The sequence below is a fragment of the Ochotona curzoniae genome, unplaced genomic scaffold (assembly GCF_017591425.1).
Source record: "Ochotona curzoniae isolate NIBS_2020 unplaced genomic scaffold, NIBS_Ocur_1.0 contig_3622, whole genome shotgun sequence".
Taxonomy (NCBI): domain Eukaryota; kingdom Metazoa; phylum Chordata; class Mammalia; order Lagomorpha; family Ochotonidae; genus Ochotona; species Ochotona curzoniae.
In genome coordinates this window covers 9,234,831-9,262,744 of record NW_024465926.1, presented here as the reverse complement: position 1 = coordinate 9,262,744, position 27,914 = coordinate 9,234,831, and the positions used below count along the sequence as shown (strand labels likewise).

The 27,914-nt window shown below is 51.5% G+C and overlaps 2 protein-coding genes and 1 long non-coding RNA gene across 8 annotated transcripts in view; 1 reads left to right on the top strand and 2 right to left on the bottom strand.

Annotated features, from left to right (window-relative positions):
• The window catches only part of PDPR (pyruvate dehydrogenase phosphatase regulatory subunit), a 47,181-nt gene extending 42,668 nt beyond the window's left edge, over positions 1-4,513 (top strand). For all 4 annotated transcript variants that reach the window (XM_040982377.1, XM_040982376.1, XM_040982378.1 and 1 more), the window contains 6 exons: positions 108-256; positions 662-774; positions 1,439-1,533; positions 1,981-2,070; positions 2,655-2,837; positions 3,542-4,513. In XM_040982377.1, the coding sequence (XP_040838311.1) occupies positions 108-256; positions 662-774; positions 1,439-1,533; positions 1,981-2,070; positions 2,655-2,837; positions 3,542-3,946 (1,035 nt within the window). In that variant the 3' untranslated portion in view covers positions 3,947-4,513. The remainder of the gene's footprint in view (positions 1-107; positions 257-661; positions 775-1,438; positions 1,534-1,980; positions 2,071-2,654; positions 2,838-3,541) is intronic.
• LOC121157922 lies at positions 1,995-18,159 on the bottom strand. 2 transcript variants are annotated; one of them, XR_005884119.1, is made up of 5 exons: positions 17,795-18,159; positions 5,730-5,826; positions 3,964-4,178; positions 2,954-3,027; positions 1,995-2,083 (listed from the first exon to the last, which is right to left on the bottom strand). It is a non-coding gene; the product is annotated as an uncharacterized LOC121157922 (long non-coding RNA). The 2 variants fall into 2 exon arrangements; XR_005884118.1 differs by lacking the exon at positions 1,995-2,083 and having other exon boundaries at positions 2,836-3,027.
• Positions 18,160-22,916: 4,757 nt separating this feature from the next.
• Positions 22,917-27,914, bottom strand: part of GLG1 (golgi glycoprotein 1) — a 94,002-nt gene continuing 89,004 nt past the window's right edge. For both annotated transcript variants that reach the window (XM_040982374.1, XM_040982375.1), the window contains one exon: positions 22,917-26,769. In XM_040982374.1, the coding sequence (XP_040838308.1) occupies positions 26,602-26,769 (168 nt within the window). In that variant the 3' untranslated portion in view covers positions 22,917-26,601. The remainder of the gene's footprint in view (positions 26,770-27,914) is intronic.

The window sequence follows — 27,914 nt, the reverse complement described above, 5'->3', positions numbered from 1 at the left end:
ATCAGTGCCAGCTTCCTTAGAGCTGCTTACACTGAAGTGGTGGCAGTTTTCTCATCCAAGGTGCGCTGTTCTCCTGTGCTTACTCTAACCCGTTTCCTGCCCTGCAGACCACCGGGGATCAGGGATTTGAAGTCCTGCAGTACCTCTTCTCCAATGACCTGGACGTGCCGGTGGGCCACATTGTGCACACTGGCATGCTCAATGAGGGTGGCGGCTATGAAAATGACTGCAGTATCGCCCGCCTCACCAAACGCAGGTGAGCTCAGGGCCCGGTCTGCTCTGTCCTCTAGTGCACCAGCTTCTCATGGCCACTTGGTGACCTAGGGTGTCTAGCGCGTTCTCCAGGGCACAGTGATGACCTTATGGACTGAGTTTCCTGAAGTCAGGTCGATCAGCAGCAGCCCTGACCCACACAAACCATGGGGAAACCCTGCCCCTCGATGCTGAAGCTACCTGCATGGGAGGACGCGTCTGTAACAGGAAGTCTAATTTGTTGGCACTCAGAGGACCCTCGGATTGTATTTTGTCCTTACGTTTTATCCTAAGATGGTGCTGCTGGTTCCCCTGAACTAAGCAGTCGTCTTCCAATATCTAGAACAGGGTTGCTGTCTATTCCTTCTTGTTGCCTAGTACTGATTATTCTGGGGGGTCTCACTTTCAGTTTCTTCATGATCTCTCCAACCGATCAGCAGGTCCATTGTTGGGCCTGGCTGAAGAAGCTCCTGCCCAAGGACAGCAGCCTGAGTGTGGAGGACGTCACCTGGAAATACACTGGTGAGCCCGGGGCCGTTTCCATGAGCATCTTAGAGGGTCATGATTAGCATCAAAGCCGTCTCCCATCATAGGAGTGTATTTGTAATACACTCACACTTTTGGATAAGTGGGTTGGTGCTTTGGTTTGTATTTCTGTTCCTTGCTGTATCCCTGAGAGCCAGCATATAGAAACCCAAATGTTTGTTGATGAATAACTCATATTTATTGTCTAGATGTTTCTTCAAATTTCCCCCCTCAACACACTTTTATGGAACACATAATTTTTAAGGATGGCTTGATTTTCCGATGATCTCTTCCTCAGCACTTCTTGGGGATCAGCCCTGCTTCCTCACTCGAGGCTTACTGAAGTCACATTGGGAGGAGGCAGAGAATAGGAACTAGGCCCAGGGCATTGACCACATGTTCACACTTGGTCTGATTACAACCTAACTGCATGGGGCCTCCAGCAGAACATAGTCCTGCACACTGGGACAGGAAAAAGCCACCCAGGCTCTCACTTGCCCAGCCAGTGGTCAGGACGGCTGACCTGGCAGCAGGGCTGTATTTGCTGGTTGGTGTGCTGCATACCCATGTCCAAGCAACAAACGGATGCTGCATGGTCTTACTGTCTGCTGGCTCAGCCATTACCTGAAATAATCTGATGGCTCTCTATCTTCCCCTTTAGCCCTCAATCTGATTGGCCCTCGAGCTGTGGATGTGCTGTCCGAGTTGTCCTATGCCCCCATGTCTCCAGACCACTTCCCAAGTCTCTTTTGCAAGGTGGGTAAACCTGTGTTTTGTTTGACTCATTGGTGTGCTCACATATATACTAAAATTGGGACGCATTTCTCATTGGAAAGACACAGGTAGTTGCCTTCCTAAATGCTCAATGTCCCAAGCCAAGAACCAGCTCTTCCCTTGCATGTGGCAGGGGCCCAACTATGTGGACCCTCCTTTGCTGCTTCCCATGCACACAGCAGAGCGCTGGACTGGCAGTAGAGAAGCCGGGACTCAACCAGTGCTCTTATACCATGCTGGCATTATACCACATTGCTTGACTTAAGGCTTTTTTTTGGAACAGCATAAATATTATTTTAGCCAAACAAATTACTACATGACAGTTAAGAATAAAACTCGTAAAATGGTGATTTTCATGAGAAGAAATGTAAATACTTCCCTTCTGACAAGCCTGCTCCCGGGCTCACCTCCCTGCTCCTGTCCTTGCAGGAGATGAGCGTGGGCTACGCGAATGGGATCCGGGTTATGAGCATGACGCACACAGGGGAGCCGGGCTTCATGCTCTACATCCCCATAGAGGTAAGCGTGCCGTCTGTGGAAAGTTGTTTATTTACATAATTGACATACTTACATGACCTACAAACAGAAACAGAAAATTCAGTGGCATTTGACCAGTTGCTGCTGGCTGATGTTTGTACTGGTTGACCTCCAAAGCAGTCACAATGGCCAGAGATCCTCCTGCAAGGGTCAGCCTGTCTACAGGGTCTAACACGACGCCCCTACTGCTCCCCTGGCTGGCTTTGGGATATGCTGGACACAACTGCTGCCCCGGGTCCTTCTTCAGAAGCTCACAGTGCGTCTTCCCTTTAAGGCATTGCTTCCACCGCAGGGCCTCAGGTACACTGACAAGAGAGGCAGGAGCCCAGAGCACACTGACCATGGCTGCGCTACATACTCACCCAGCCTGTCCATCTTTAGATGGTTTTCTAGGAAGTAGCCCTTTATGCTATGTGTGCCCCTGTTTGTCACTTGATTTATGGTAGGGTTTTTGTTTTTTCATGTCGAGTTTTACTGCCTGTCAATGCTAATAGTGTCATCTCTCAGCATTCCAGACAGAAGGACTGCATGTATAAGCCTAAACTTTCTTCTCTTCCTACATGAAGTATGCTCTGCATGTATACAATGAAGTGATGAGTGTTGGACAGAAGTATGGGATCCGGAATGCTGGGTACTATGCTCTTCGCAGTCTCCGAATTGAGAAGTTTTTTGCCTTCTGGGGTCAGGATTTAAACACCCTCACCACACCTCTGGAATGTGGACGTGAGTCCCGGGTCAAATTAGAGAAGGTAAGATGTCTAATCTGCTCCGGTTCACAGGGGAAAAGCTGACATGGCAGATCAGGGGAGGAGGGTGGCTCACGATGAAGGCCTTGCCTGTGGGAGAGACATCTGTGAACACATACCGGCTGTCTGCAGTGCTCTGCCTTCCAAAGCCCGAGAGCTTTCAGGGTCGACTCACCAGTCATCTTGCTGTTAGCTGCAGACAGAAAAAAATCCTCATTCAAGAGACTGCCAAGCTGTGGGGCGCACACTCCAGGGAAACCTCATTGACTGGTACCACCCCCAGCTGTGTTGCGCTTTGCTCTTTCCGCAACACAGTGTTGGCAGATGTTCCCTGTAGGTCAGACTACAGTGGTATTCTTTGAGCACGGGTAATATATAATTGACTTCAAAAAAGAGGAAAAATGTGAAAGGTTTGCTCAGAGATAACCACTGTAGTAGTTTCTTGTATTCTGGTCTTACCACAGAACCACAGGCACTGAGTGTTTATACACACCCCCAGACTTGCTGGGATTAAAGAAAAGCAGTTTGGAATGATCCTAGGAGCAACTCTTGAATATCTGCTTAACAGAAAATGTGCACTTATGTTAGGAATTCTCCCTTTTAACACCCTGAATGCAATTTGTCATAGAAAACTGGTGGGAGTGGGCAGGGGCGGGGGCAGGGATGTGCTGGGCAAGCAGGCAGGGCCAGCGTGTCCTCTCTCCCAGGGCATGGATTTCATCGGCCGGGACGCTCTGCTGCAGCAGAAGCAGAACGGTGTGTACAAGCGCTTCACCATGTTCATCCTGGATGACCACGACACAGATCTGGACCTGTGGCCTTGGTGGGGAGAGCCCATTTATCGGAACGGGCAGTATGTGGGCCAGACCACAAGCAGTGCCTACAGCTACACCCTGGAGCGCCACGTCTGCCTGGGCTTTGTGCATAATTATTCAGAGGACACGGGGGAGGAGCAGGTGGTGACGAGTGATTTCATCAACCGGGGAGAATACGAGATTGACATTGCAGGACACCGGTTCCAGGCCAAGGCCAAGCTCTACCCTGTGACCTCCCTCTTCACACACAAGCGGCGGAAGGATGATGTGGAGCTGAGTGACTTGCACGGGAAGTAACACAAGGGTGGCCTCACCTCCTCCTGGGGGAGCATCGCCGCCCCGCTTCACATGACCTTGGCTTCCCAACCTCGGCATCATTTTCAGCCTGACCTTTGAACCATTTTGCTTTCCATCTTCACCCTGCCGCCTTATCATTATCAGGGCTCTTCCTTCCGCCCATCTGCACGTGCAGATGCCCATGGAGGCAGGAGTCGGTGAGTCAGGCAGGCAGGACCGGGACGAGCTCCAGCTGTGGAAGTGGGTAAAGGTGACACAGAGCGGCTTGGGCTAACTGCAGGCGGGCTGCAGTGTGTGCTGCAGCCTCGGAGTAGCTGTGCCTTCCAGCCAGGCAGACTGTCCCCTGTCCCACTGTGCTATGGCCAGCACCTGAAACCTCGAGTAAGAGGACCATCATCTACCTCACTGAGGGAGAGACAGCGCAGGGATGCTGTCTGGTTTGCAGCAGAGCAAGCTGTCCACCTGGCCCTGTCTTCTCTCCAGGATCAGTGAGCTGGGCCTTGGGCAAGGGCAGTCTGCCTGTAGTTTGTCTCATTAATATCTGTAATAAAATCCTGCTTTTTGTTTCTTAGCTGAGTAACAGGCCCTAGTGCTTGAGAGGGAAATGCCGTGCTGCCTTTCTGTTGCTCGAAGCCTACTGCCTGGCTCAGAGCCCTCACCCCAGTCCTGCTGCTTCTCCAAGGGGCTGCAGCCATCCAGCCTCACCTTTCCCCTCTGTAGTGACCCAGGAGTTCCACGTACATGGGTCACTCTGGAGCTAAGAAGGGGTGTGGGGTGGAGTGGCTCCCCCTCCATGAGTAACTGAACTTGCTATGCTGACTTCCAGAGAGCTGCTGGGACCTCCAGTTAAGCCTCCGCAGCACAGCACAAATAAGCCACATGGAAATGATGGCACCGGTCCAGGAGGGGCCGAGTATGAGGGTACGTTACAAAAGGGCTCCTTTTTCTCATCTCTCTGTACTCTGAAATCGACGGGTTCCCCCAGAGTGTCCTGAATGTCACACTTCTGTTTCCATGGGATATAAACTGCTATTACAAGACACCTTCTACGTAAAGAGGAGCCCAACAGTGCAACAGCAGTGGTGAGAGGCTTCGGGGGAAGAAGAGGCCCCAGGGTCAGAGCTAACCTTCCCAAGCACCTGATGGAGACCCCAGGTTACTGGGCTCCCACACACAGCGAGGACTCCTCTCCAAAACCATTTCTGGAACTGGATCCAACCAAATTAAGCACATAAAAGCCATCTCAATAGTTTCAAATTGAGGTATACCATCCTCCCAGTGTATCGAAGAGAAGTTTCTAGATTTAGATCATCTTTTCTGTACTTACTTCTAGCTAACCTTTTTAGGAGGGACTTTGTTGATGTGACATGCTTTGCTCCTCTTGCTGGAGGAGGGGTCAGTGAGGTGCCGGGGCACTGAGGACTGCTCAGAAGCACACGTCAGGACAGACGCAGCCTGCTCCGACACTGGCCACAGCAGTGAGGACCCATCATGGGCAGTGCCAACCCCTCATGTTCTCTTAGGTCCTGATGTGAGCACCCTGCAGGTGACAGTGAGGGGACTTTCCTTGCCTGTGCAACTGCTTTGTCTCTGTTGTCACAGTAGCCTACAGGAACCAGAGGAGTGGGAAGTGGAACTTTCTAGCCCACTGATGTCTGGCCTCTTGGAAACATCATTTGTGCCAGGGGGCCCCTGGGTTCACCATGGGGAACCAGTGAGTTTGACATCTTTCCCCAGGGATCTAGGCTTTGTGAACATGTGGCCTTAGATGGCCAGTACTTACCTCCCTGACCCATCCAGCACTCCAGCTTGTGCTCTCCGTAGCCAGGGGCTCCACACTCTGTCAGGTCAGTGTTGGCAGTGTCACCATTTTTTTGAACCTGGGAACAGAAAATTACTGGCCTCAAATGAAGACCCAGGAGGTTGTACATTTTCTGCAAAGGTCTTTTTTCCCCCCACATTGTTAAAAATAACAACTTATTTTTATTGGAAAGTCAGATATACAGAGAGAAGGAAAGACAGAGAGGAAGATCTTCAGTCTGTTGATTCACTCACTCCCCAAGTGGCTGCAATGGCCGGGGCTGCACCAATTTGAAGCCAGGAGCCCGGAACCTCTTCAGTGTCTCCAATTCGGGTGCAGGGTCCCAAACTCTTGGGCCGTCCTCAGCTGCCTTCCCAGGCCACACGCAGGGAGCTGGATGGGAAGCAGGGCAGCCTGGACTAGATTTTTCCTCGTGTTCACAAGGACTTCTCAATTCTGAGCAAACTCCTCCTGCCTTCTGGTTTCTGTCAAAGGCAGACGCTGCAGAGGCAGACAGGGCGTTTCCCATACATGCGTGTGGCCCGGGTCATGTATTTGCCTTCACGAAGACCAGCACCGTGTAGGAGACAGTTTCCAGAACTTGGGTACTAACGAAGAAATGCAGTGCTTGCTTGGCTGGGGAGAGGACACCTGTGACCCTTCTCTGAGGCCACCTGACTGAACACCCAGACCACCCCTGCCTGTGGAGTCAGGTTTGGGTGGCAGCGAGTGTGTGTCCAGGCTCACTCCCGCAGGAAGGGCAGAGTCAGGCCAGCCAGCGATGGTTCACTCAGCCTGCCTCCCACACGCAGGCTGAGCACCCGGGCGGTGCTCTCACTGCGTCAAGGAGACACCACAGGCTCTCGGCGGGCCGGCAGCTTGCTGCTGCTGCTGCTCGTCCCCCAGGCCCACGAGATAGCAAAGCGCACAGTTGGGATGCAGCTCAGAGCCTCATGGCCAGACGAAGATGCCTGGACACGGGCTGCCCCCAGTGCTGCAGCCTGTGCTGCCTGTCACCACGGACCGCTCCTGCTGGTCTGTACACGGTCATCCCCAGACAGTCCTGGGAACAATCTCCAAAGTCCACACAGCAAACTTTTAAGACACCTGTTTGTGGAAATGTGAGCCATTCTAAAGATCATATAAAGGGGACTGATTTTGTTTGGGGGCTGAGGTGCACTAAATTTTAACATCCTACCTCTATAATTTCGAAATGGTAAATACAAATTATCAGAGTATTACTTAGGGGCTTGAACAGTGGCATAATCATCTAATCTTCTGCCTGCAGTGCTGGCATCTCCATATGAGTGCCGGTTCAAGTCCTACCTGCTCCACTTTCAATCTAGTTCCCTGCTGATGCAACTGGAAAAGCACTGGAGGACAGCCCAAATCATCCACGTGGGAGACACGCACACAGCTCCTGCTATTGTAGCTATTTGGGAAATGAACTAGCGGGTGGGAAGAAATCTGTCTTTCCCTCTAATTCTGCTTTTCAAATAAATTAGTCTTGGGTCTGGCATGATAGCGTAGCAGTTAAAGTCTTTGCCTTGAATGTGCTGGGATCCCATCTGGCAACTCCACTTCCCATCCAGCTCCCTGCCTGTGGCCTGGGAAAGCAGTCGAGGACGGCCCAAAGCTTTGGGACCCTGCACTCACCTGGGAGACCTGGAAGAGGTTTTGGGCTCCTGGCTTCGGATCGGCACAGTTCCAGCTGTTGTGGCCACTTGGAGAGTGAACCAGTGGATGGAAGATCTGTCTCTTCTCTCTGTAAATATGACTTTCCAATAAAAAAAAGCAATCTTGAAAGAAAAAAATCAAAATTTACAATCTGTTCAGTGGTCTTTTCCAGGGATATGGGAACTGGAAGCAGCACCACCACTTGGTGAAAAAAATACTCAGCAGGGCCTTCCACGGCCCCCGGGACTGGCATAGGAAGGGCTGGATGTCCTCAGGTAAAAAGGGCTGTGCTGTCCTGATCACCTGAGGATGCAGCCTCTCAAACTTCTGTGGGATACCCTGAGGAGCATGACCTGCGTGGCTAACTTGGGGGTGCCGTCGGTGCAGTTGGTAGGGATGGGCGTGACTCATTCCGCTTGCAGCTGTTGGTCCACCAGGGGTCAGTGTCTGAGGGAGGATGGGTTACAGCAGCCGCCAGGCAAGGAAAACAGGCTAACCACCACATATAATAAATCTTAAAAAAAAATCTTTAGGTACAAGGGCTCAACAGGCTAATCCTCCACTTTATAGCTCTGGCCTCTCATACAGGCTCCAGTTCTAGCTCTGTCTATTCTACTTCCAATCCACCTCTCTGCTTATTGCCTTGGAACACAGCAGAGGATGGTTCAAGTCCTTGGGCCCCTGCCCCCATGTGGGAGACCTGGAGGAAGCTCCTGGCTCTTGGCTTCCGATCAGCCTAGCTCTGGCCTTTGCAACCATTTGGGGAGTGAACCAGTGGACAGAATGTTTCTTTCTCTTCTTTGTAAACTTTCTCTCCTCTGTAAATTCTGCCTTTCGAGTAATAAAATCTTTAAATAAACAAAACTTACAGGGAAAGAGGGAGTAAAGAGGGAAGAGACACGCAGAGAGAAATCTAGCTATTAAAGGTTCACTCCCCAAGAAGCTTCAATGGCGAAGCAGAGCCAGGAACTTCAGCTGCGTCTCCCATGTAGATGGCAAGGACTCAAGCAACTGGGCCATCTTCCAGTGTTTTCCCAGGTGCATCATCAGGGAGCTGGCCTTGAAGTGGAGCTGCCAGGTCTGGGAACAGTGCCCGTATGTCGAGATGTCGGTCTCACAGGCAGCAGCCTCACTTGCTGTCATAACTCTTAGCCCAAGTTAAAATACATCCGATGGGTCCCATGTGATAGCGTAGCAGTTAAAGTCCTTGCCTTGAACGTGCCGGGATCCCATATGGGCACCGGTTCTAATCCCGGCAGCTCCACTTCCCATCCAGTTCCCTACTTGTGGCCTGGGAGGACAGTTGAGGATGGCCCACAGCCTTGGGACCCTGTACCCGTGTGGAAGACCCGGATAAAGGCTCCTGGCTTCGGACTGGCTCAGCTCCAGCTGTTGCAGCCACTTGGGAAGTGAATCATTGGACGGAGGATCATCTTCTCTGTCTCTCCTCCTCTATCTGCCTTTCCAACAAAAAATAAATCTTCCTTCCCCCCAAAAAAGAAAAGTGAGAATGTGGAAACAATGGTCTCACCCACTTTCCTCTAGCCCTTGACCATTTGCACCCTAATCAGCTACGTAAAAATTATCAAAAGTAAAATAAGAATATATCTGATACATTCTTGAGCAGGCACAGCAAAAGTGGAAAGAGTGACGGAGAACGAAACCCTCCACAATCTTTTTTTTTTTTTTTTTTTTGTGAGGAGAATGCCGATTTATTTGAAGTCAAGCTGCATCTTTTATAGTCTGCTTGGCCCCTCCAGGCATTTCCCAAAGCTTAAGCAACACCTAAGCTCCCCCGAGGGTATGTAAAAAGGGGAGAAGCAGGGAGGAGGGAACTTGCCAGACAAGCCGGGGGCTGAGTGCATCAGGCCAAGATTGCCCATCCTGTTACACCTTGAGAAAGAAGTTGAGCTGTGGTGTTAACCCTTGGGAGACCGGGGCCTACATGTCCCCCTTTTTTGTTTTTTAATGGACGCCTGTCTTAGGTTGTCCAGCAGTCAGTTGATGCCTTACCCGTCATGGGGAGCCCCACCCGGGGCATGTGGGATCCCTGCCTTAGGTTGGTCATCAGCTCTGCCAGATCTTACCCGTCTCTGGCTGCCCACTATGCATCATGCTCAAACATACTTGAGCTCTAGGGTTTTCCACAGCTAAAGCCGTCATAGTTTGTCAAATGATGACCTGCTCTCGGGCTTGTTGCCTGCATAGGCGGCAAAGAGGAGTAAACAGTACTGCAATCATGGCTGTAGCCATCAGCCCCATGGCCAAGATTCCGCTACATTCCTTAAACATCTCCTTAAATATCCATACTGCCAGTCTAATGCCATTTACAATAACTTCCCTTGACATGAGGGGAACTCGGGTCTTAACAATGTACAAGTATTGTTGAAAATACTAACAATCAAGAATCTCACAGAGCTAAAATGTTACATGTATACCACAAACAGTTTTAGCAGGAACCGGAGACCCCAACTACTTATCATCCCATCTGGCTCTTACATTTCCAAACAGAAATGGACCCCAAAAGTTCTTAGGGAAAGGGGCGTCGTCATCCGCTCTTAGCTTCTTCCTGCTGAGTGGGGGGTGCAGTTGGGTAGCAGCAGCAGTTGGGGGTCAGTCCATCTAGTGGTTCCTGATGGAAGGCAGAAGTCATCAGGTGTTTGATCGGAACCATTCAGCTGAACAGACTTTGTAGGTGCTGAGAAAACAGAAACAGACATGCCTCTCCAAGAGCTTGATTGTGCATCCATACATTATTTTCAAAAGGATTTAGGTTAGCAATTGACATTTATAAATATTCTCATCAGTAAGCCAATTAGGGTAGACTATATAGCTTGCCACATAAACATGTACATGTATATCAGATAACACATTATAAAACAAAACTGTTTTTGTAACAGCTACTTGAGATTTCTTGAGATTTGTGTAAGTTACCAATTGTTTAGAATTACATTTTGCTCTTAATAATCTGCATAAACCATACCTAGAGTTTACTATTAAACTTTAACAATGCCCCCCTAAAAAAATTTTTTTTTAAACAGATTGAATCAGTTGTCTGTCCTACAATTAACTTTACCAGCTGAAAGATACAATCTTTGAATTACATTCTTCTGACTTTGAGGCTGCTAGTGAGAGAGGAGTTAGAGTGGGTAGTAGGCAGTTAGGGTATTCTGGGTCCCTGAGTAAAAGAGAATTTCCCCACCATGTCTTGAACTCACTCTCCCAGGGACAGGGGTGCTATTAGCATATCAATTCCCCACCTGAAGTATCGGCCATCCCCTCTGGCCATTGTGGGAGGGCCTCAGGCTGATCTCTTTATCATTGAAAGGAGAGCAGGAAGAGGTAATACACATCTGCCTAAGGCCTGGAATGTCCTATGTCTGGCACCTCTGTGGCCTTTTGTCCCAAGGCCAGGTACCATGGAAACTAGGAATTTTCTTTGTTCATGGAGAAACATCTTTGAGGGAAACCTTTAAAGGTGCATTCCCCACCATTAATACGGGTTCTCATTTTCCTCCTGCCACTATGGCAGAGCACTAGGGTTTTTGGGTTTCTTCTTTTCTCCTCCTGCCACTATGGCAGAGCACTGAGGTCCTTTTCCTCCTGCCACTATGGCAGGAGGTAAGGGTCTTTTCTATCTCAAAACCCCCTCCCGTCGCTAGGACGGGAGTCTTCTCTTCTCAACTTTTCTAATAAATCTTGCTTTAAAACTAAACTGCGTCCGCATGAAAATTCTTCTTTCCTGCGAGACAAGAATTTGAGGTTGCTGCCATACTCGGAGTCAAAATTCCTGTAACACTAGGGGCCCATCTAGAAATCCCAAAACCAGAAGAGTTAAGTCTATTAAATATGCCAAGAGGCCTTAAAATATCTGATTGAAGATGCCTCATTATAATGTCCATCCTTTTAGTCAAACTGAATCGAACAGTAACATATGAAAAAATTTCTATCACATGTAAATGATCACCCAAACATTTCAAAGTAACAGAAAATACCCTTGAAAACACAGCTTTTATAACTTTTTAAGAATTTTACCAAATTCAAAGGTTTGAACAAGAATAGAGCTTACTGAACCTGGATAGACATTTGATAAAGTTTCCAATTAAACTGAGACTATCTAAAGTTCAATGCTTCCATTTTTTAACACCTTTCAAAATTTTAAATATAATGGCCGTAAGCAATTCTCAACCATTTCTCCCAATTCATGGAAACACATTTTAACACAAACCGGCCTCAAAGCTGGGAAAGAGAAGTTTTTTCAAACAACCTTCTTCTGAATTGGCAATTTACCCCCATTCAAATGAAGGCAGATAAAAATCATTACAACAGGGACAAGAACAAGGTCTCAAATTCTTGGAAGGGCCAACTCCATGCATGCCCCTCCCTTGTTTGTGGCTGGAGGGCCAGAAGCTCTTCCTTAGTTTTTTGTTTTCTTGAAGTCAAGAGAGCTGAAAAAAAAAAACTTCAATTTGGCTATTGTCTTGGGAGATTACCTAGAAATTTACTAGAGTTAACAATAAGGTGAAAATAACTTTAAAAGAGATGTTAAAACACTGTTGTTTCTCACAAGGAATCAGACTCCAACTCCATGGTCTTAAAGGCAAAATTCAGAAATCATACACATCATAACCAATTTCACTGTACAATTTAAAAGAATTTGTTGTTTTCCTGTAAGGCAAAATCTCACATACTTCCTTGTAAGTAAGAACACAAACAATTCACAATTTCATAATCAGGAAACATCTGATAATCCAAATTATTTTGAATGACAATTACACTACTCAAATTTTTGTCTCAATCTTTGAGTTCCAGGGATCCTACTAGAACGCTCAAAGTCATGAGACTTGGTTTAGAACTCTGAAGAATTTAGAGTCTAAATAAGTTAAACAATAAAATACCTTTAGCATTTAACTGTACACTAGACCTAATCAATGCCAAGATAACACTGTAAGCTGAACATCAAACATCATAGAAGAAAACATTGTAGGAACTTTTCCCCAGTGGAGGTGGAGAGTCTGGTCTGGCCAGGGCCTGTTAAATTGTTAGACCTCTCTAAAATTATTCACCAGGAGAGAGAAAGGAGTAGGTCATTGTCCGTCCCATCTTGTCTGTCAGTCAGTCACACACGCACCCAGTTCTGAACAAGAACAACTTAACAATTCAAGACAAAGACAGAACTGGAGAAAGAATGTTAAAACAAAATCTAGTTTTTGTCCGGACAAAAATAATAGAACAACAACAATAATGACTAAACATATGCACAAACACCAAACACATCAGAACAGAGACATATAACTCTTAAACACTTTGCAATTTCCAACCTCTTCTTTGACATACTTTAACCTGGAGAGATTTTATAAAACAAGTACTTAGGTTCCTCTCATGTTTTAAGTTAATTTAACAGTGGACCACTCTACATCAGATTATTTTTGCTAAATTAAGTTACAGAACACATGTCTTTCTTTAATCTTTTTTCTCTTACTTTCCCTTTTTTTCTCTCTTTTTTTTTCTTTTATTTATTTTAAATCTACCTTGCTTGAACTGCTTAACTCTCTGGTCAGCCTGTTCTGACCAACAGCGTTCCCCATTTTATGTAGAAGTTCTTCAAGCTCAGTGACCAATTTATCCTGGGAGAAGGCTGAACCCATTTTATTGTCCTTTTCGCAGGATGAATTAAACACCAAGACCTTACTATATTTCAAAATAAATCTAAAACCTAACTATGCCTCAAAATAAATTTAAAATGTTAACTATATTTCAAAATAAATCTTAAACCTACCTATATTTCAAAATAAAACTCCCTTTCCTACCAGTTTAGGAAAGACTTACAATACGTCCCACTTACCTGCTGGCCAGCTTCCCGGGACGACCCTTCGTCGTGTATCCTCTCTTTCTCAGATCTCGGTGGAACCTCCATTTGTGGGCAACGCCCGCGTCACCACGCACCCCGAGCCGAGCGGAGGGACTAGGGTTATGAGACAGACAAGACACACAACACACAGACAACACACAGTGGGTCATTCTTGTGAGGAGAACACCCGACAATCTTTAAGGAGATGATATGGTGGTAGCCTCAAAGGGCTCAACCTTGCTTGTAACCGCATGAGACCAGCAGGTGGCGCTCATCCTCCTGACGGGTGCGTGTTGTCAGCTGTACCCCTGAAACTCCTCCCACAGTTCCCTGCAGTCTGGCCTCTGCACAAGGAGGAACTCAGCAGGGATTTCTTGGTGCAGCCTCACAAAGGGCTGGGCCTTATCCTCAGCCCCTGTTCCTGTGAAAGGCTCCATGCAGTCCAAGGACAGACCCCAGGCCCTTCCATCTGGGCGACCATTTGGTCCAGCCCCTCAAAATCCTAGACTGTGGTGTTTGGTCCAGAGCAAGTCTTTGGGCTGGGCCTTCCCTAACTCTGGACGCCATCATGGCCTCATTTGCTTTCCTAAGTCAGTTTGGTTTTTTTTCCCCTAAAGATCTGTGTATTTGCAAGCTTGGCAGTGGTATAGTATGTTAATCCTTCTCCTGCAATGCCAATGCCAGCATGTCATATGGGTGCTGGTTTGAGTCCCGGCTGCTGTACTGCCAACCCAAGCTCCCGTTAGTGGATTGGGAAAGCAGCAGAGGATGGCCCAACCCAGGGACCCTGCACCTGTGTGGGAGACCCGGAAGAAGCTCCTGGATCCTGGCTTTGGATTGGCTCAGCTCCAGCCATTGTGCTCACCTGAGGAGTGAATCATCGGACAGAAGATCTTCCTCTCTGTCTCTCCTCCTCTCCATATATCTGACCTTGCAATAAAAATAAATAAATCGGGCCCGGCGCGGTGGTGCAGTGGTTAAGGTCCTTGCCTTGCATGCCCGGGATCCCATGTGGGCGCTGGTTCTATCCCGGCGGCCCTGCTTCCCTTCCAGCTCCCTGCCTGTGGCCTGGAAAAGCAGCCGAGGACGGCCCAGGGCTTTGGGACCCTGCACCAGTGTGGGAGACCCGGAGGGGGCTCCTGGCTTCGGATCGGCATAGCATCGGCCGTTGCGGTCACTTGGGGAGTGAATCATCGGACGGAAGATCTTCCTCTCTGTCTCTCCTCTCTGTATATCTGCCTTTCCAATAAAAAAAAATAATAATAAAAAAATCTTTAAAAAAAATAAATCTTTTTTAAAAATCTCCTTTTCAGATAAAAACCAAAGCAAAAGAAAATAGCTCCTCTTCCCCACTCTTACTACATACCAGGACTTAGTACCGGGGCCTTCAATTCCAACCCAACACTACAGGGTTCCTTCCTGTAACTTCCTTTTCCAACACCGAGATGCCTGACCCTGTGTCTTCAATAGACACATTCTCTTCCATTTCCATGAGTTGGTCTCAATGGAGCCATCACATCAGCTGAGAATATCATGGCAAAAATGTGTTTTGGGGAAGAGGCTGCAGAGCAGGCTTGATACACACAAGATGTGTATCAAGCACCTGTGACTGCCAGCTCCCCAGTTCCAACCAAACTTCCTGCTAATACACTTGGGGGGCTCCTATCACTCACATAGGAGACCCTGATGGAGTTCCTAGCTCCTGGTCTTCAAATAAATATAAAAAAGTTTTATTTGGGCCCGGCGCGGTGGCGCAAGTGGTTAAAGGTCCTCGCCTAGCACGCCCGGGATCCCATATGGGCGCTGGTTCTATCCCGGAGGCCCCGCTTCCCTTCCAGCTCCCTGCCTGTGGCCCGGGAAAGCAGTGGAGGACAGCCCAAAGCTTTGGGACCCTGCACCCGTGTGGGAGACCCAGAAGAGGCTCCTGGCTTCAGAATGGCATAGTATCGGCCCGTTGAGCTCACCTGGGGAGTGAATCATCAGACGGAAGATCTTCCTCTCTGTCTCTCCTCTCTGTATATCTGCCTTTCCAATAAAAAAATAAATCTTTAAAAAAAATTAAAAAAAAGAGTTTTATTTGTATTTACAGGCAGAGCAACAGAGAGGGAGGGAGAGTGACAGTTATCTCCAACTGGCCACGACAGCCAGGGCTGGGCCAGGCCAAAGCCAGGAGCCTGGAACTCCATCCTGGTCTTCCACTTAAGGAGCGGGGTTAGCGCTCCCAGGCATTAGCATGAAGCTGAACAGGAAGTGGGGCAGCCAGGACATGAACTGGCATTCCAGTGTGGGCCACCAGCATCATAAATGGTGGTTAACCCATACTGTCACAATGCTGATCCCTAAATTAACCTTTTAAAAATGCATTTAGGGGGAAATCCTAGGGCCTATAGAACTATCATAAAATGACAATAAAAGGTAATATTTTTAAAAAATGCATTTAACACACCAAACCCACTAAAAACCATAGCGCGGCCTGGCACCTTACACATGCTCAAATACTCACATCAGACAACATCGCACCAAATCGCCGAATGCAATCGTATTCTAGAAGAAGCTTTCGGAAATCTCACATAGACTCCCATGTGCATTCTGTAGATATGACGGGAAAACACAATCTTCCAAACATGGCTGCACTAGGCTCTTGCTCAGAATGGTAATGTCCCCTCCTGACGGAGGGACCAACAGGACTCTGCTTGGCTGCTTTCCCAGCATCCGGAAACAATATGGCCACCACAGCTAGTGTGGGCATGAGAACAATGTCAGAAACCAGCTACACTGACCACTGAATGCCTGCTACTTTGTCCCCACCAGAAGCCACAGCTCCTAAGTCAAATGTTGGTGATTCCGGAGCACCTGTATCGGCTCTATCCTGGACCACACAGCCAGTAGAGATGCCCATACCACACTACCATAAAAAACAAACTGGCTTGTCCATCATATTGCTTCCTAACATTATTTACTCGAAAGGCAAAATTCGAGCTCTTCCATCACATGACTCAATCCTGAAATGGCTACAATGGCTAGCACTGGGCCAGGCTGAAGCCAGGATCCAGAACCTTCACTCAGGTCTCCCATACGAACGCAGGGGTCCCAGCACTTGCGCTGTCCTCTTCTGCTTTCCCAGGCACTGGCAGGGGGATAGATCTGAAGTGGAATGGTTGGGACAAGAACTGGCATCCATATGGGATGTGGGTTCTTTGGATGGAGACTTCACTTACTATACCGATGTATCAGCCCTTCATTCTATCTCTGAGAGGACCAACTGGGGCTGCTCTGAAGGTTCAACTGATTAATCCTCTACTGCCAAGCACCAGCATCCCATATGGTTCATGTCCCAGCTGCTCCAATTTCCTTCTAGCTCCCTGCTTGTGGCCTGGGAAAGCAGCAAAAGATGGTCCAAAGCTTTGAGACCCTGCATCGGTGTGGGAGACCAGGAAGAAGCTCCTGGCTCTGAATTGGCTCAGCTCCGGCTGGTGCGGCCACTTGAGGAATGAACCAATGGATGGAAGATTTTTCTGTCTCTCTATGTAAATCTGATCAGCCTTTCCAACAAAAACAAAATTTTTAAAAGGAAAGATTTATGTGTATTTTTGGTCATTACTTTCTACATTCTGCTCTACCCTGAGACAAAAACGTTAGCAGCTGGGGGGGGGGGGTCTGTCCACCACACCACAGACAGTGCTCTCAGCTGCATCGCCAAGGACACTCCTGGGCACCATCCATGCACTTGACCTTCCTACAGCTGCCAACACCACTGGCTACTCCTCCCTCACATGGTGCCCTGAGATATTTCCACAGCACCCTCTCTGATGGCATCACTGCTGGCTCCCCCTCCCCATCCTGCCCACCACATCCCTGGTGCCCTGCAGTCCCTCAGGGTTCTGAGACCCACTCCTTCTCCACTTCTGCACCCTCTCCCACAGTGGCTGCCGACTCTACTGCGACTCCCGGCTCACCCACCACAACCCTCCACTGCAGACCTGCAAGTGCAGTGCCGAGGGCCCACTGCACCCAGTCCATAGCTGCACCAAGCACACCCAACAGGAACCCACCTTCCCCACCTCCACACTGCCCACTTCCTTCGTCCCCGGGGATACGGACTCCTGGACCCCTGGGGTTGTCCTGAGCGCTTCCCTCTCCCTCATGTCCCCTGTGCAGCCATCAAGACCAGGGCGTCTACACCTCAATCCAGGTGCTGCTCGCTGTCTCCACTGCCAGCACCTGCACACAAACTGTCCCGGGGCTCCCCGTGGATTCCTGGGGGCTGCCAGGCGAGCCCTGCACACCTTTGTCTCACACACCCTCTTCTCAGAGCACGGCGCCCAGGACTCCCTCTGCCCTCAGGGCAAGGCCCCTCACAAAGGATTTCTTAATTCTCCTGTCATTTTTCCTGTAATTCCTCCACCATGTCAGGTGTGAACTTCCACCTCCAGGACCTGGGCACAGGCTGCTCTCCCGCCTGCCACACTTCCTGTCTCTTCTCCCCAGATGAAGACAATCTCCTGCAACACCAGCTTACCTGACATGCTACTGGACACCCCTCCCACATCCATGGCCTCCTTCTCTTTTTAACTGTCTTGGAGTTTGTAATTCGATTTCTATGCTTCAGATTCTTCACTGTAACATGGGTAGCAATTCATCTTACATTATTGCTGCAACAATTTAATCAGACAATTCAGAAAGAATATGACAACTGGCACCTAAGAGTCATTAGTAAATGGTGGTAAATATTCCCTTACCAAAACTGAAATCTTTGAAGGTAGGGACTTTGACATTCAGCATAGGCACCTAGAAAACACTATGGGTATATAAAAGTTTATTTAAAAATCTGCAGGGCCCGGCGCGATGGCACAGTGGTTATGTCCTCGCCTTGCACGCCCAGGATCCCATATGGGCGCCGGTTCTAATCCCGGCGGCCCCACTTCCCATCCAGCTCCCTGCCTGTGGCCTGGGAAAGCAGTTGAGGATGACCCAATGTTTTGGGACCCTGCACCCACGTGGGAGACCCGGAAGAGGCTCCTGGCTTCGGATCGGCATAGCATCGGCCATTGCACTCACTTGGGGAGTGAATCATAGGACAGAAGATCTTCCTCTCTCTCTCCTCTCTGTATATCCGCCTTTCCAATAAAAATAAAAATAAAAATAAAAATCTTTTTAAAAAAATCTGCATAACAGGGCCCAGCACAATAGCCTAGTTGCTAAAGTCCTTGGCTTGCACACACCCGGGATCCCACATGGGTGCCGAATCTAATCCCAGCAGCCCTGCTTCTTATCTAGCTCCCTGCTTGTGGTCTGGGAAAGCAGTCGAGGACAGCCCAAAGCCTTGGGATCCTGCACCCACATGGGAGACCCAGAAGAGGTTCTGTGCTCCTGGGTTCAGATGGGCGCAGCACCGGCCATTGCAGCATGAGTCATCAGATGGAAGATCTTCCTCTCTGTCTCGCCTCCTCTCTATATATGACTTTCCAATAAAAATAAATAAATCTTTAAAAATATATATCCATTTATCAGGGCCAATGCAATGACACAGCTGGCTAATTTTTTGGCTGCAGCACCAGTATCTCACTGTAAGTCTGTGCTGCTCCACTTCCAACCCAGCTCCCTGGAAGGGCCTGGGAAAGCAGTGGAGGAAGGGACAAGGCTTTGGGTAGCTGCCACTCACATGGGAGACTTAGATGGAGCGCCTGGCTCCTGACCTAGAAGAGTACTGGAAGTGAACTCATGGATCAAAGACCTAAGTGCACCTTTCAAATAAATAAACAAATCTTACACTGCTCCCCTTAACCAGGCGCTACCATGGTAGTACAGCAACTAATCCTGAATCCTGAGGCACCGGCATCCCATACGGGCACTGGTTCGTGTCCTGGTTATTCCACTTACAACTCAGCGCTCGGCTTATGGCCTGGGAAACAGCAGCAGATGGCCCAAGTCCTCGGGAGCCTGTGCCCACGTGGGAGACCCACAAGAGGCTCCTGGCTTCAATCAGCTCAACTCTGGCTGTTGGAGCCACTGGGGGAGTGAACCAGCACTCAAGATTTTCTCTACTTCTTCTATGCAAAATCTGCCTTTTAAATAAAAATAAACATTTGCATGCATACATATTACACACATTTACGCAGTTTACCCTCAGCTGAAGGAATTCGTAACAATCACACACTCAGGCACCCACTGGGTTAAGCCGCAGCAAGGGGCACAACACCCCACTTGAGTGTGGGTTTCCACTCCTGGGGAGGCCGGACTCAGGGCCTTGGCAACAAGAATTTCCAAAGGCTCCCAATGCCAGAAACTGGCCTCTGGTGGACACAGATGACAGAACTGCCACCCACGCGCTATCCCCACCAACAGAGAAAGTTACGGCGAGTCTCCACCAAATGCAAACCAAAATTCAAACCTGTAAACAGATAAATTCCAGTCCCGCCGGAACAGACGGAGCCAGGACTGGAACCCCACTCCATTGGGCCACCCAACAGGACTGAAGGCTCAGAACGCCGGGACACCTGATGGCCACGAGTGTCTCGCTCAGCCCTCCGCTGTGGCATCTCCAATGGGGCGCTTCACCTTCTCTTGCATAAACAAACTTTTGCCATACTTCCTGAAGGTTGTTTCCTGGCCTTTATTTCTACGCTGAGCAGAAGAAACCAGCCTTGTAGTTCTTAATACCTGGCTACTCACTCCAGCCCACACAGCTACCTGCTCCAGGTCTGGGCAAAGAACGCAGCCGGTGCAGATCAGGGGCTCGGGCCCCAGGCCCACTTAAGCACCTGACAGCCCTGGACTCAGTCCCCGCCCCCCTAGCTTCAACAGGGCCCAGCAACAGATGCTGCAAGTTTTCCCGAGTAGTAAATCAGCAGATGGAACTCTGAGCTCCGGGTACACAAAACCATAAGTCCACACACCAGGAGGTTCTGACCCCGCGGCTCCTTACACGCCCAGGCGGCCCCAACACTGACAAAGCGGATCCTCCAGCTGGGTGCGAGGCACCACCGCCTAGGCCAAATGCACTTGACTCCGGGCTCGGCTCTGCCCATCACACACACCGACACGACAGCTCACGGCGCGGCCCGCCCTTGTCCGCCCCACTCCCCACACTCGCCCGGTCCTGCGGGAAGCACAGCTGGGCCGCAGCCGGCGCCTCAACGCGGGAAAAGCCGCCGCACCTGCCCAGACGCACCAGCCGGCTCCACGCCGAGGGGCCGCCACCCGCCAGCCCACCGGCCGCCCTGGCCACCGAGCGCCACGCACGCCCGGGGCACGGAACCCCGGGACCCCGCGCCACACCGAGGCGCCCGCGCAGACGCCGGGGGTCCCGGGGCGCTGAGGCCGCGCGGCCGCCTGCTCACCTCACGGGCCCACGGGCCCCACGGGCTCCCGCTCCGGAACGGCTCGGCGGCAGCGAGCGGGCGTCCGCGACGGTCGCCGGGGGTCGCGGCAGGCCGGCAGCGAGGACCGGGCGCCCTGAGGCGGCGCGACCCCCGAGAAACAAAGTTCCGAGGAAGCCGCGGCCGCGACCTTCCGCGCTCGACGCTCCCTCCGCAAGGGTACGGCGGGCGCGCCGCCCCGGCCGTGCCGTGACGTCACCGCGGCGGCCCCGCCCCCGCCGCGTGGGCTTGTTTGGGTCTCGCGAGGCCCCGCCCAGGTCGGGGCGTGACCGCGAGGGCGGCGTGGGCGGCGCAGGCGCGGGCGAGCGCGGGCTCCCTTCCGTCCCGAGCAGCTGTGGAGCGTCTGAAGCGTAGCATCTCTGGTTCTTGGCTCCCTGTGTGCGAAACGTCCCTTAGAAAAACAACTTTGCTCTCTGGAGTAAAAATTTTTACATTTGGATTCACGTCCCGTCCTTTGCCAACATCTCCCTTGCTTCTGCTTGTCAAGGACAGAGAACAGCAGGTGGGAAGAGTATTTTTAGCAGCTGTTTCCAAAGTCCTTGGGCACCGGATGGGGGGGGTTGGAAGGCCACAAGGCTGTGGCGCGGCATGATAAGCTGCTGCTGCTTGCGACTTCAGCGATCCATATTGGTTCTGCTCCAGCTGGTGCAGTCACTTGGGGAGTGAATCATCGGACGAAAGATCTTCCTCTCTCTTCCTCTCTGTATATCCGCCTTTCCAATAAAAATAAATAAACCTTAAAAAGAGAGAGAGAGAGAAATTATGCCTAGGGAAGTGCCAAACACAGCTTGGTCTTGCCCAGGTTCTGCCACCAGCTTGAGGAGGGCCCTCCCGTCCCTTGCTGGCCCCCTCGTTGCCAGTCTAGCTGTGCAGCAAAGGGGACAAAACCTACCCCTATCCTTGGAGAGAAGAGGGATTCTCCCACCTGTGAAACGGGAATGGGAACGACCCCTGGGAGGACAAAGTGACCAGGGAGGAGCCCTGGTGGTGGCATGGGGCAGTAGCCTGTGGAGCCAGAATGAGACAGAGCTTTCTGCTGGCCTGTCCTTCACAAGCCCAGAGCAGACCCTCACAGACGTGGTCTCCTGCTGTCTGGGGAAGCCCAGTCCTGACTGTGCCCTGGATGAGGTGCTGGTCTTGCCTGGTTCCAGGCTCCAGGAGAACAGCAGACACTGCCTTGTGAGGCCATGCAGGAAAGATCAAGTCCTGTCCCCAGGAGAAATGCCCGCTTCTCTGCCTCTCTGAGCTTGTATCGACACAGGGCGTCTGCAGCCTCACTGCTGTGCTGTGGGTGTTTTGGGGGTGATGTGAGTCCAGGGTCAGCAACGCCTGGAGGGATAGGGAGATAGCTGCACAGGCTCCCAGAAGAGCCCTCAGAACCCCCTAGAATCTGGCAGACATGAGGGAGGGTTCTGGTGTGGTCATCCATGCAGGGCAGATGCACTGCCCACAGCTTTGGCCCCTCAGCTCCCACCTCTGCATCTGGAAGGATCCGTGTCGGACAAGCAGGCCCCATTCTGTGCACAGAAATCACAGCAGTAGAACAGTGCTCAGTCTAGGGTTTCTGCTGCGCGGTTCAGGCCAGGGTGCTGGTGCTATGGCGCCCCCTGGGGCTGGGCCGAGTGCTGACATGGAACTGGAGGCAAGGTCCCCTGCACAGGATGGGGGTAGGATGCATGCCTGAAGGTTGCCCCAGACTCCCTGGGCAGAGGAGCCAGAGCAGCCAGCACTCAGGTCCCAGGCCCCCAAGGCCCCTTCTCCCTTCTCATCCACCCTTCCTCCATTGCCCTCCCATACTTACCAGCCTCCACGTGGCGGCTGATGACTGCAAATTCAAGGTGTTTTGCAAAGCCATCCTGCACCCCAGGTCACTGTTTTCTCTCTTACTACATGACGTGTCACTGTGACTGCAGTAGGGATGTTACCACTTCAAGAAACCCCCACTACCAGGCAGTTGTTTTTAAAACCCACAGGCTAGCTCCACTGAGAGCAAGGCAGGAAGAGAGGCCCGCACAGGCCTCAGACCTGGGGACTGTGTGCAAGGGTGGCACTCGGGCACAGTCCGCAGGCCTGTTCCACCCCAGGGACAGGCTGCAGTGACTCGGGACACATCAGGCTCCCTCTCTTACACAGACCGGGAGCTTGGGGTGTGAACAGCAAGCAGCTGGCAAGTACAGGCCCTGCCTGCAGCTCCCCAAGCGTGTCTGAGCCAAGCAGGTGGTTGGAGATTCCTCCCAGTCACCACAGAGAAGATGTAACAAGTAAAAACCTGCAAACTCTTTATTAAATTCTCCCGTTTCATTCTGTACAGAAAAAAAAAAAGCACATTATGTTCAGAATCTCAGTAACATCTCAGAATCACACAGCATGACCATGTAAAAACAAGGACCTGTCAGGGTCTTATACAGAGAGGAAACCCATTTACAAAGAGGCCGTTCATTGTACTTTTTTTTTCTTGCTTAAAAAAGAAACCAAACACCCCTCTACCCTGGGCACCGTAGTCTGACCTAGGCACCTGGCAGAGGCCCTGCTGGGCTCTGGATGCCACCTTTGTGTGGTGGGTGGAGGCAAAGCGCAGGACAGAGGTACTGCCTCAGCTTCCCCTGCCACCCTGTGCTGAGAGGGCTGGAGGGTGGGGAGAGCCCAGCTCTGCTTGCCAGGCAACAATCAGTTGGCTCCGGGGAGCCCACCTCCTGGAAAATTTTGTCTGGGTTGGGTGGGGAGCTGCATTTTAGACATGACTGCTCTGATGTGGGGCCCTGGGCCTGGGGGAGGTTACTGGGAGATGGGGGCACCTGGGAAGCAGAGCTTGGTGGTGAAGGGTTGCACAAGCGTCCTTGAGGGCCAGGAGAGCTCAGGACGCCAGGACGCTGCCCAGGCGGTAGGTGGCCAGCTCCTAGCAGCTGAGGTCGGTGCCCATGCACCCACACTCGGCCTGTTGTGTCAGGCTGGGCTGACCTCGTCCCGAGGGACCCAAGCGTTTACTTCAAGTCAGTCAAACCTGTCCTCCTGGTATAACACATGGCAGACCTGTGGAACAGAAACAGTGCCACACGTGGGAAGGACAGGAAAGTTCCAGAAGCCATGCTCATCTGCCAGGGGGAATCTTCTCTTGGAAAGGATGCAGAAGCTGTCCACACCCCCTTTCTCCTTGGCTGGTAAGGTACCAATGTGGACATCTTCACCACTGGGTTCTGCATAATTTGGAAGAAATGAAATCTGACAGCAGCCTTCGGGGCATCTTTCAGGGAAGCGGCGTCTCCTGGACCTCTCAGAGGAAGTGAGGGCAGAGACGTGAGGTAACACTTGCTTGTCAGCAGCGTGAGGATGTCCCCAGCTTCCGAGGACAGAAGCAAGGATGGGTGTGAACCTTGGCCTGTGCTGTGGCTCCCTGTTTGCACATCTAGCCTGCAGACTCGTCTTGGGACAGCGGCAGTGAAGATCAGGGTGTGCCAAGGTGAAGGTCAGGCTCCAGGGTCACATGTGCAGCAGGAGCAGCTGATTTGGTCCCTGATACGGGATCCAGGCTTCTGAGCAGCCACCCTGCACCGCCTCCAGGCAGCAGCCCGGGCTCCTGGGACTTTGGCGGGTGGTGGAACTCACGATGGCGAGGAGTCCCTAGCCAGCGGTGAGGCCACAGGACAGGGAGCTGCTACTGTCCTTCAACAAGTGCGTGAAGCCCTGACCTTGGCAAAACCTCATGACCAGCTCCCACATCTGAAGAAATCAAGGCAAGGGTCAGGGTCCACCATCGGCTCGTGCACCTGGGGCAGGGCTCTCAAGCAGGTGGTTCTCGAGCACCCAGGTGGACCTAGGACACCAGGGTCAGGACCCCACGTGCCCATTATGCAAATGAGATGCAGATGCACAACAATCTTGGCTGGGCTGTGGGTGCAGATGGTGCCAGGTCACCTAGACCTAAGGAAGTTCAGGTTTCTGCCCGGGAGCGCCCAAGGGCCCATCACGGGACCTCCTCCACGGGGACAACAGCTATTTGAAGACACCACAGTGGGACTCTTTCTATCCCAACTGCTTCTAAAGGCAACAGATATCCCACAAACCAAAATCATCATACTTTTCACATCTACTGCGGACAGCTAGCAGGCTTTTTGCTCAGGTGAAAGAACAGAAACATGGGACATGGCAGAGGTGGCAGACCTGAACCCTGTCCTGCCAACCATGGGGCACCTGCTCTTGTAGCACACTCACAGCACTCGTGCTGAAGCTTCAGCATCCCAAACCAACCTAGAGGGGCACCCCAGAAGCAGGTGGGATGGGTGTGTTGCACACATGTCATGTGGTTCAAGTTGTAAGTGGTTAGAGAATCCCAGCGTGGGCGCAGAGTTAGAAAGGCCTAAGAGCTTGACCGTGGGTGCCCGGGGCTCTGCAGCTCCCCCTGGAGGCTCAGACTGCCCTGGGCAGATACACAGGTGGCTCCTGGAATGCAGTGCCTCCAGGAAAGGCAGCCAAGGAGAAAGGAAAGGAAGAAAAACACAGAACCCAAACAGATGTCAATCAGGTAGGAGGGAGGCAGTTGGAGCAGCTGCCCCTCGTGCTGGATCCACTGTGGGGAACACAGCCAGCTCCACGGGCCTCTCTCGGGGAGCAGAGGGAAGGGCCCCGTGCACAGGCTGTGGTGTGGGGACAGTTGTAGGCACGTGATTTATAATACTTTGTGGACATCTAACAGGTTAATAAAATATATATTATATAAATATATCTCCTACTGTACATGTCGTTCTGTGCAGCCCCTGGCTGTAACGGTCCCACTTGGGCGAAGACATGCCCACCTGGACACGCTGCTGCTGCTGCCGCCCCCCACATACCCCAGGCCTGATGGTCAGCAATACTGCCCCTCTGGAGCATGGCTTCTAGAAGAGAGCAATGGACCACCAACGGACAACATGGAGCCAAAGCCTACCAGAACACTCACACGCAGCAGACGACAAAAAGAAAAAACCGGAGAAAAGTCCTCCATGTTTTAATGTAGGAACTTGCACACACTCTCCTTGAAGAGGCCCGGAGGAGCTTGTCGGGGGAGTTTGCCTGGAGTGTGCAGAGCTCAGGCTGCCCGCTGGCTGCACGCCGAGCCCACCCTGAGCCCCTCAAGGCCGCTGCCTCTGACCAGTACTGTCGCAGCAGGCAGCCAGAGCCCTGTTCTTCCTGCCTGCACCGCATCCCCTCCCCAGTCACACCTCAGGCTGAGGCAGGGGACTTCCATGGGGCTGATCCGAGGTGACTGAGTTCTGGGGGAGGAAGTTTCTGGGTACTTGGATCCTAGCATCTGGGTGCAGCATGATGGATGCCCAGCCTCATCCAGCTTTGCAAACTTCTGATGCCCTCCTGTCCTACGAGCCCTTGGCAAAAGGGGGCTTGTGCTTTGCTCCACTGAGATGAGATCACAGGAACACCCGTGGCCGTGTGGCTGTGCCCTGCAGGGCCCTGTGGCATGGGAACAGGAAACATCACTCCTGCAGCGGCAGCCTGGGCAGTGGCTTCCTACTGTCTGGCGTCTCTCCCTCCTGACCTGTCTTCATATCACAGTTACACAGGAGGAAGAGCCTCACTGCACACGTGTTCTCCTTTCCCAAAAAACTGCTTTCTCCTTTTTGTGGGTTTAAAAAAAAGCGTTTGAGTTGCAGGTCAGTGAGCTGGGGCTGGAAGTCCTGGCCATCTGTGGGCGAGACGCGTCTACAGGCAGGGACACTGGAGTCGACCAGCAAAGGCAGTCACTGAGCGGCCAGCTGCCGAGGCTGCACCGGGGGCCGAGGAGGAGGAGGCACGGCAGACACGGCAGATCTGGACGGGGCGGCGCGGTGGATGCCTGCTGCTGCTCTACCGTGGGTGTGGTGTCACCTCCGAGAGGCACGAGGCGAGCGGGGACACTATACAGGAGGGCTGTACAAACGGGCTCTGCACAGGCAGTTCCTCTGGGGTCACGGCGACTCTACCTGTCCTTCAGCTCCCGTGTCACTCGCTTGGTGATGCGTCCGCACATGAGGCCAATCAGGAACAGAATACAGATGCTGCCACTGATCACAGACAGGATGTAGTTTTTGGATGGTGACGTCATCACTTGCATGGCAAGGTCAGAGAAGCCGTCGGCCGGGGCCACCTGGAATGAGAGAGACGCGTCCGCTGAGAACGGGCCACAGCGGGCCTGTCCCTTTAACATGTGCACTGGACAGCTGGGGCTCTGGGCCTCATCACAAATTGCCCACGCCCGACTGCTCCCAGTCAGACATGGTGCCCAGTGCTTCGGACACTGCCTGCCCCTCGTGCCTCCCTCCCCGACCCTGCTGCAGAGGAGGACCCGCGTGTGCTGGGGTGTCACCTGAAAAGGCTCACTGTCTCTGCCTCTTCATCCTGTTTGCTGCCTTTCTGAGGAACCAGAGAAAAGAAGAGATGGTTGATTCTGCATTCTTTTTCAGAATTATTTTATTTTTACCTGAACACTATTTTAGAGAGTTACAGAGAAGGAGAGCCAGAGACAAGCCTCCCATCTGCTGTTTCATTCCCCAATGGCCGCAAGACCAATGAGCTGGTCCAAAGCCAAGAGTCAGGTGCTTCTTCCTGGTCTCCCTTATGGGCACAGGGTCCCAAGGACTTGAGCTATCCTCTGCTACTTTCCCAGGCCACAAGCAAAGAGGTGGATTGGAAGTAGAGTAGCTAGGACTTGAACTGGCACTCAAATGGGATGCCAGTGATGCAGGCAGAAGCTTAACCTACTATGCAGCCAGCCCCAGGCCTCCAGTTTTTTTCTCACGATGTTGTCATCAGCACTTCCTGCATCAAGCAGGGGCTGGTGTTCTGGCGTACCACGTAAACCTGACGTCTAAATCCAGCATCCCATATGGGCACTGGTTCGTAGCGTGGCTGTTCCAATTCCAATCTGGCTTCCTGCTACCCATGTGCGAGACACAGATGAATCTCCTGGCTTTGGCCTGGTCCAGCTTTGGCTGCTGTAGCTGCCTGAGGAGTGAACCAACAGATGGAAGAGATCTCTGACTTTTTATTTATATAAAAATAAATCTTCAACAGAGAAAGAGATGCACACAGGCTCCGGACAGGAGACCTCCCTGCTCCCTCAGTGCGCACACAGCTCTACAAGGCTCACCTGCAGTGAACTCTGCAGGGCTGCAGGGGTGCTGTCGGCGCTGGAAAGCTCCCGGCTGCTCTGAGCATCAGCCCGGATGCAGGGAAGGGAACGACTCATGCACATGTGGGTGACCCTGTGTCCATCCCGTGTGCACACAGCAG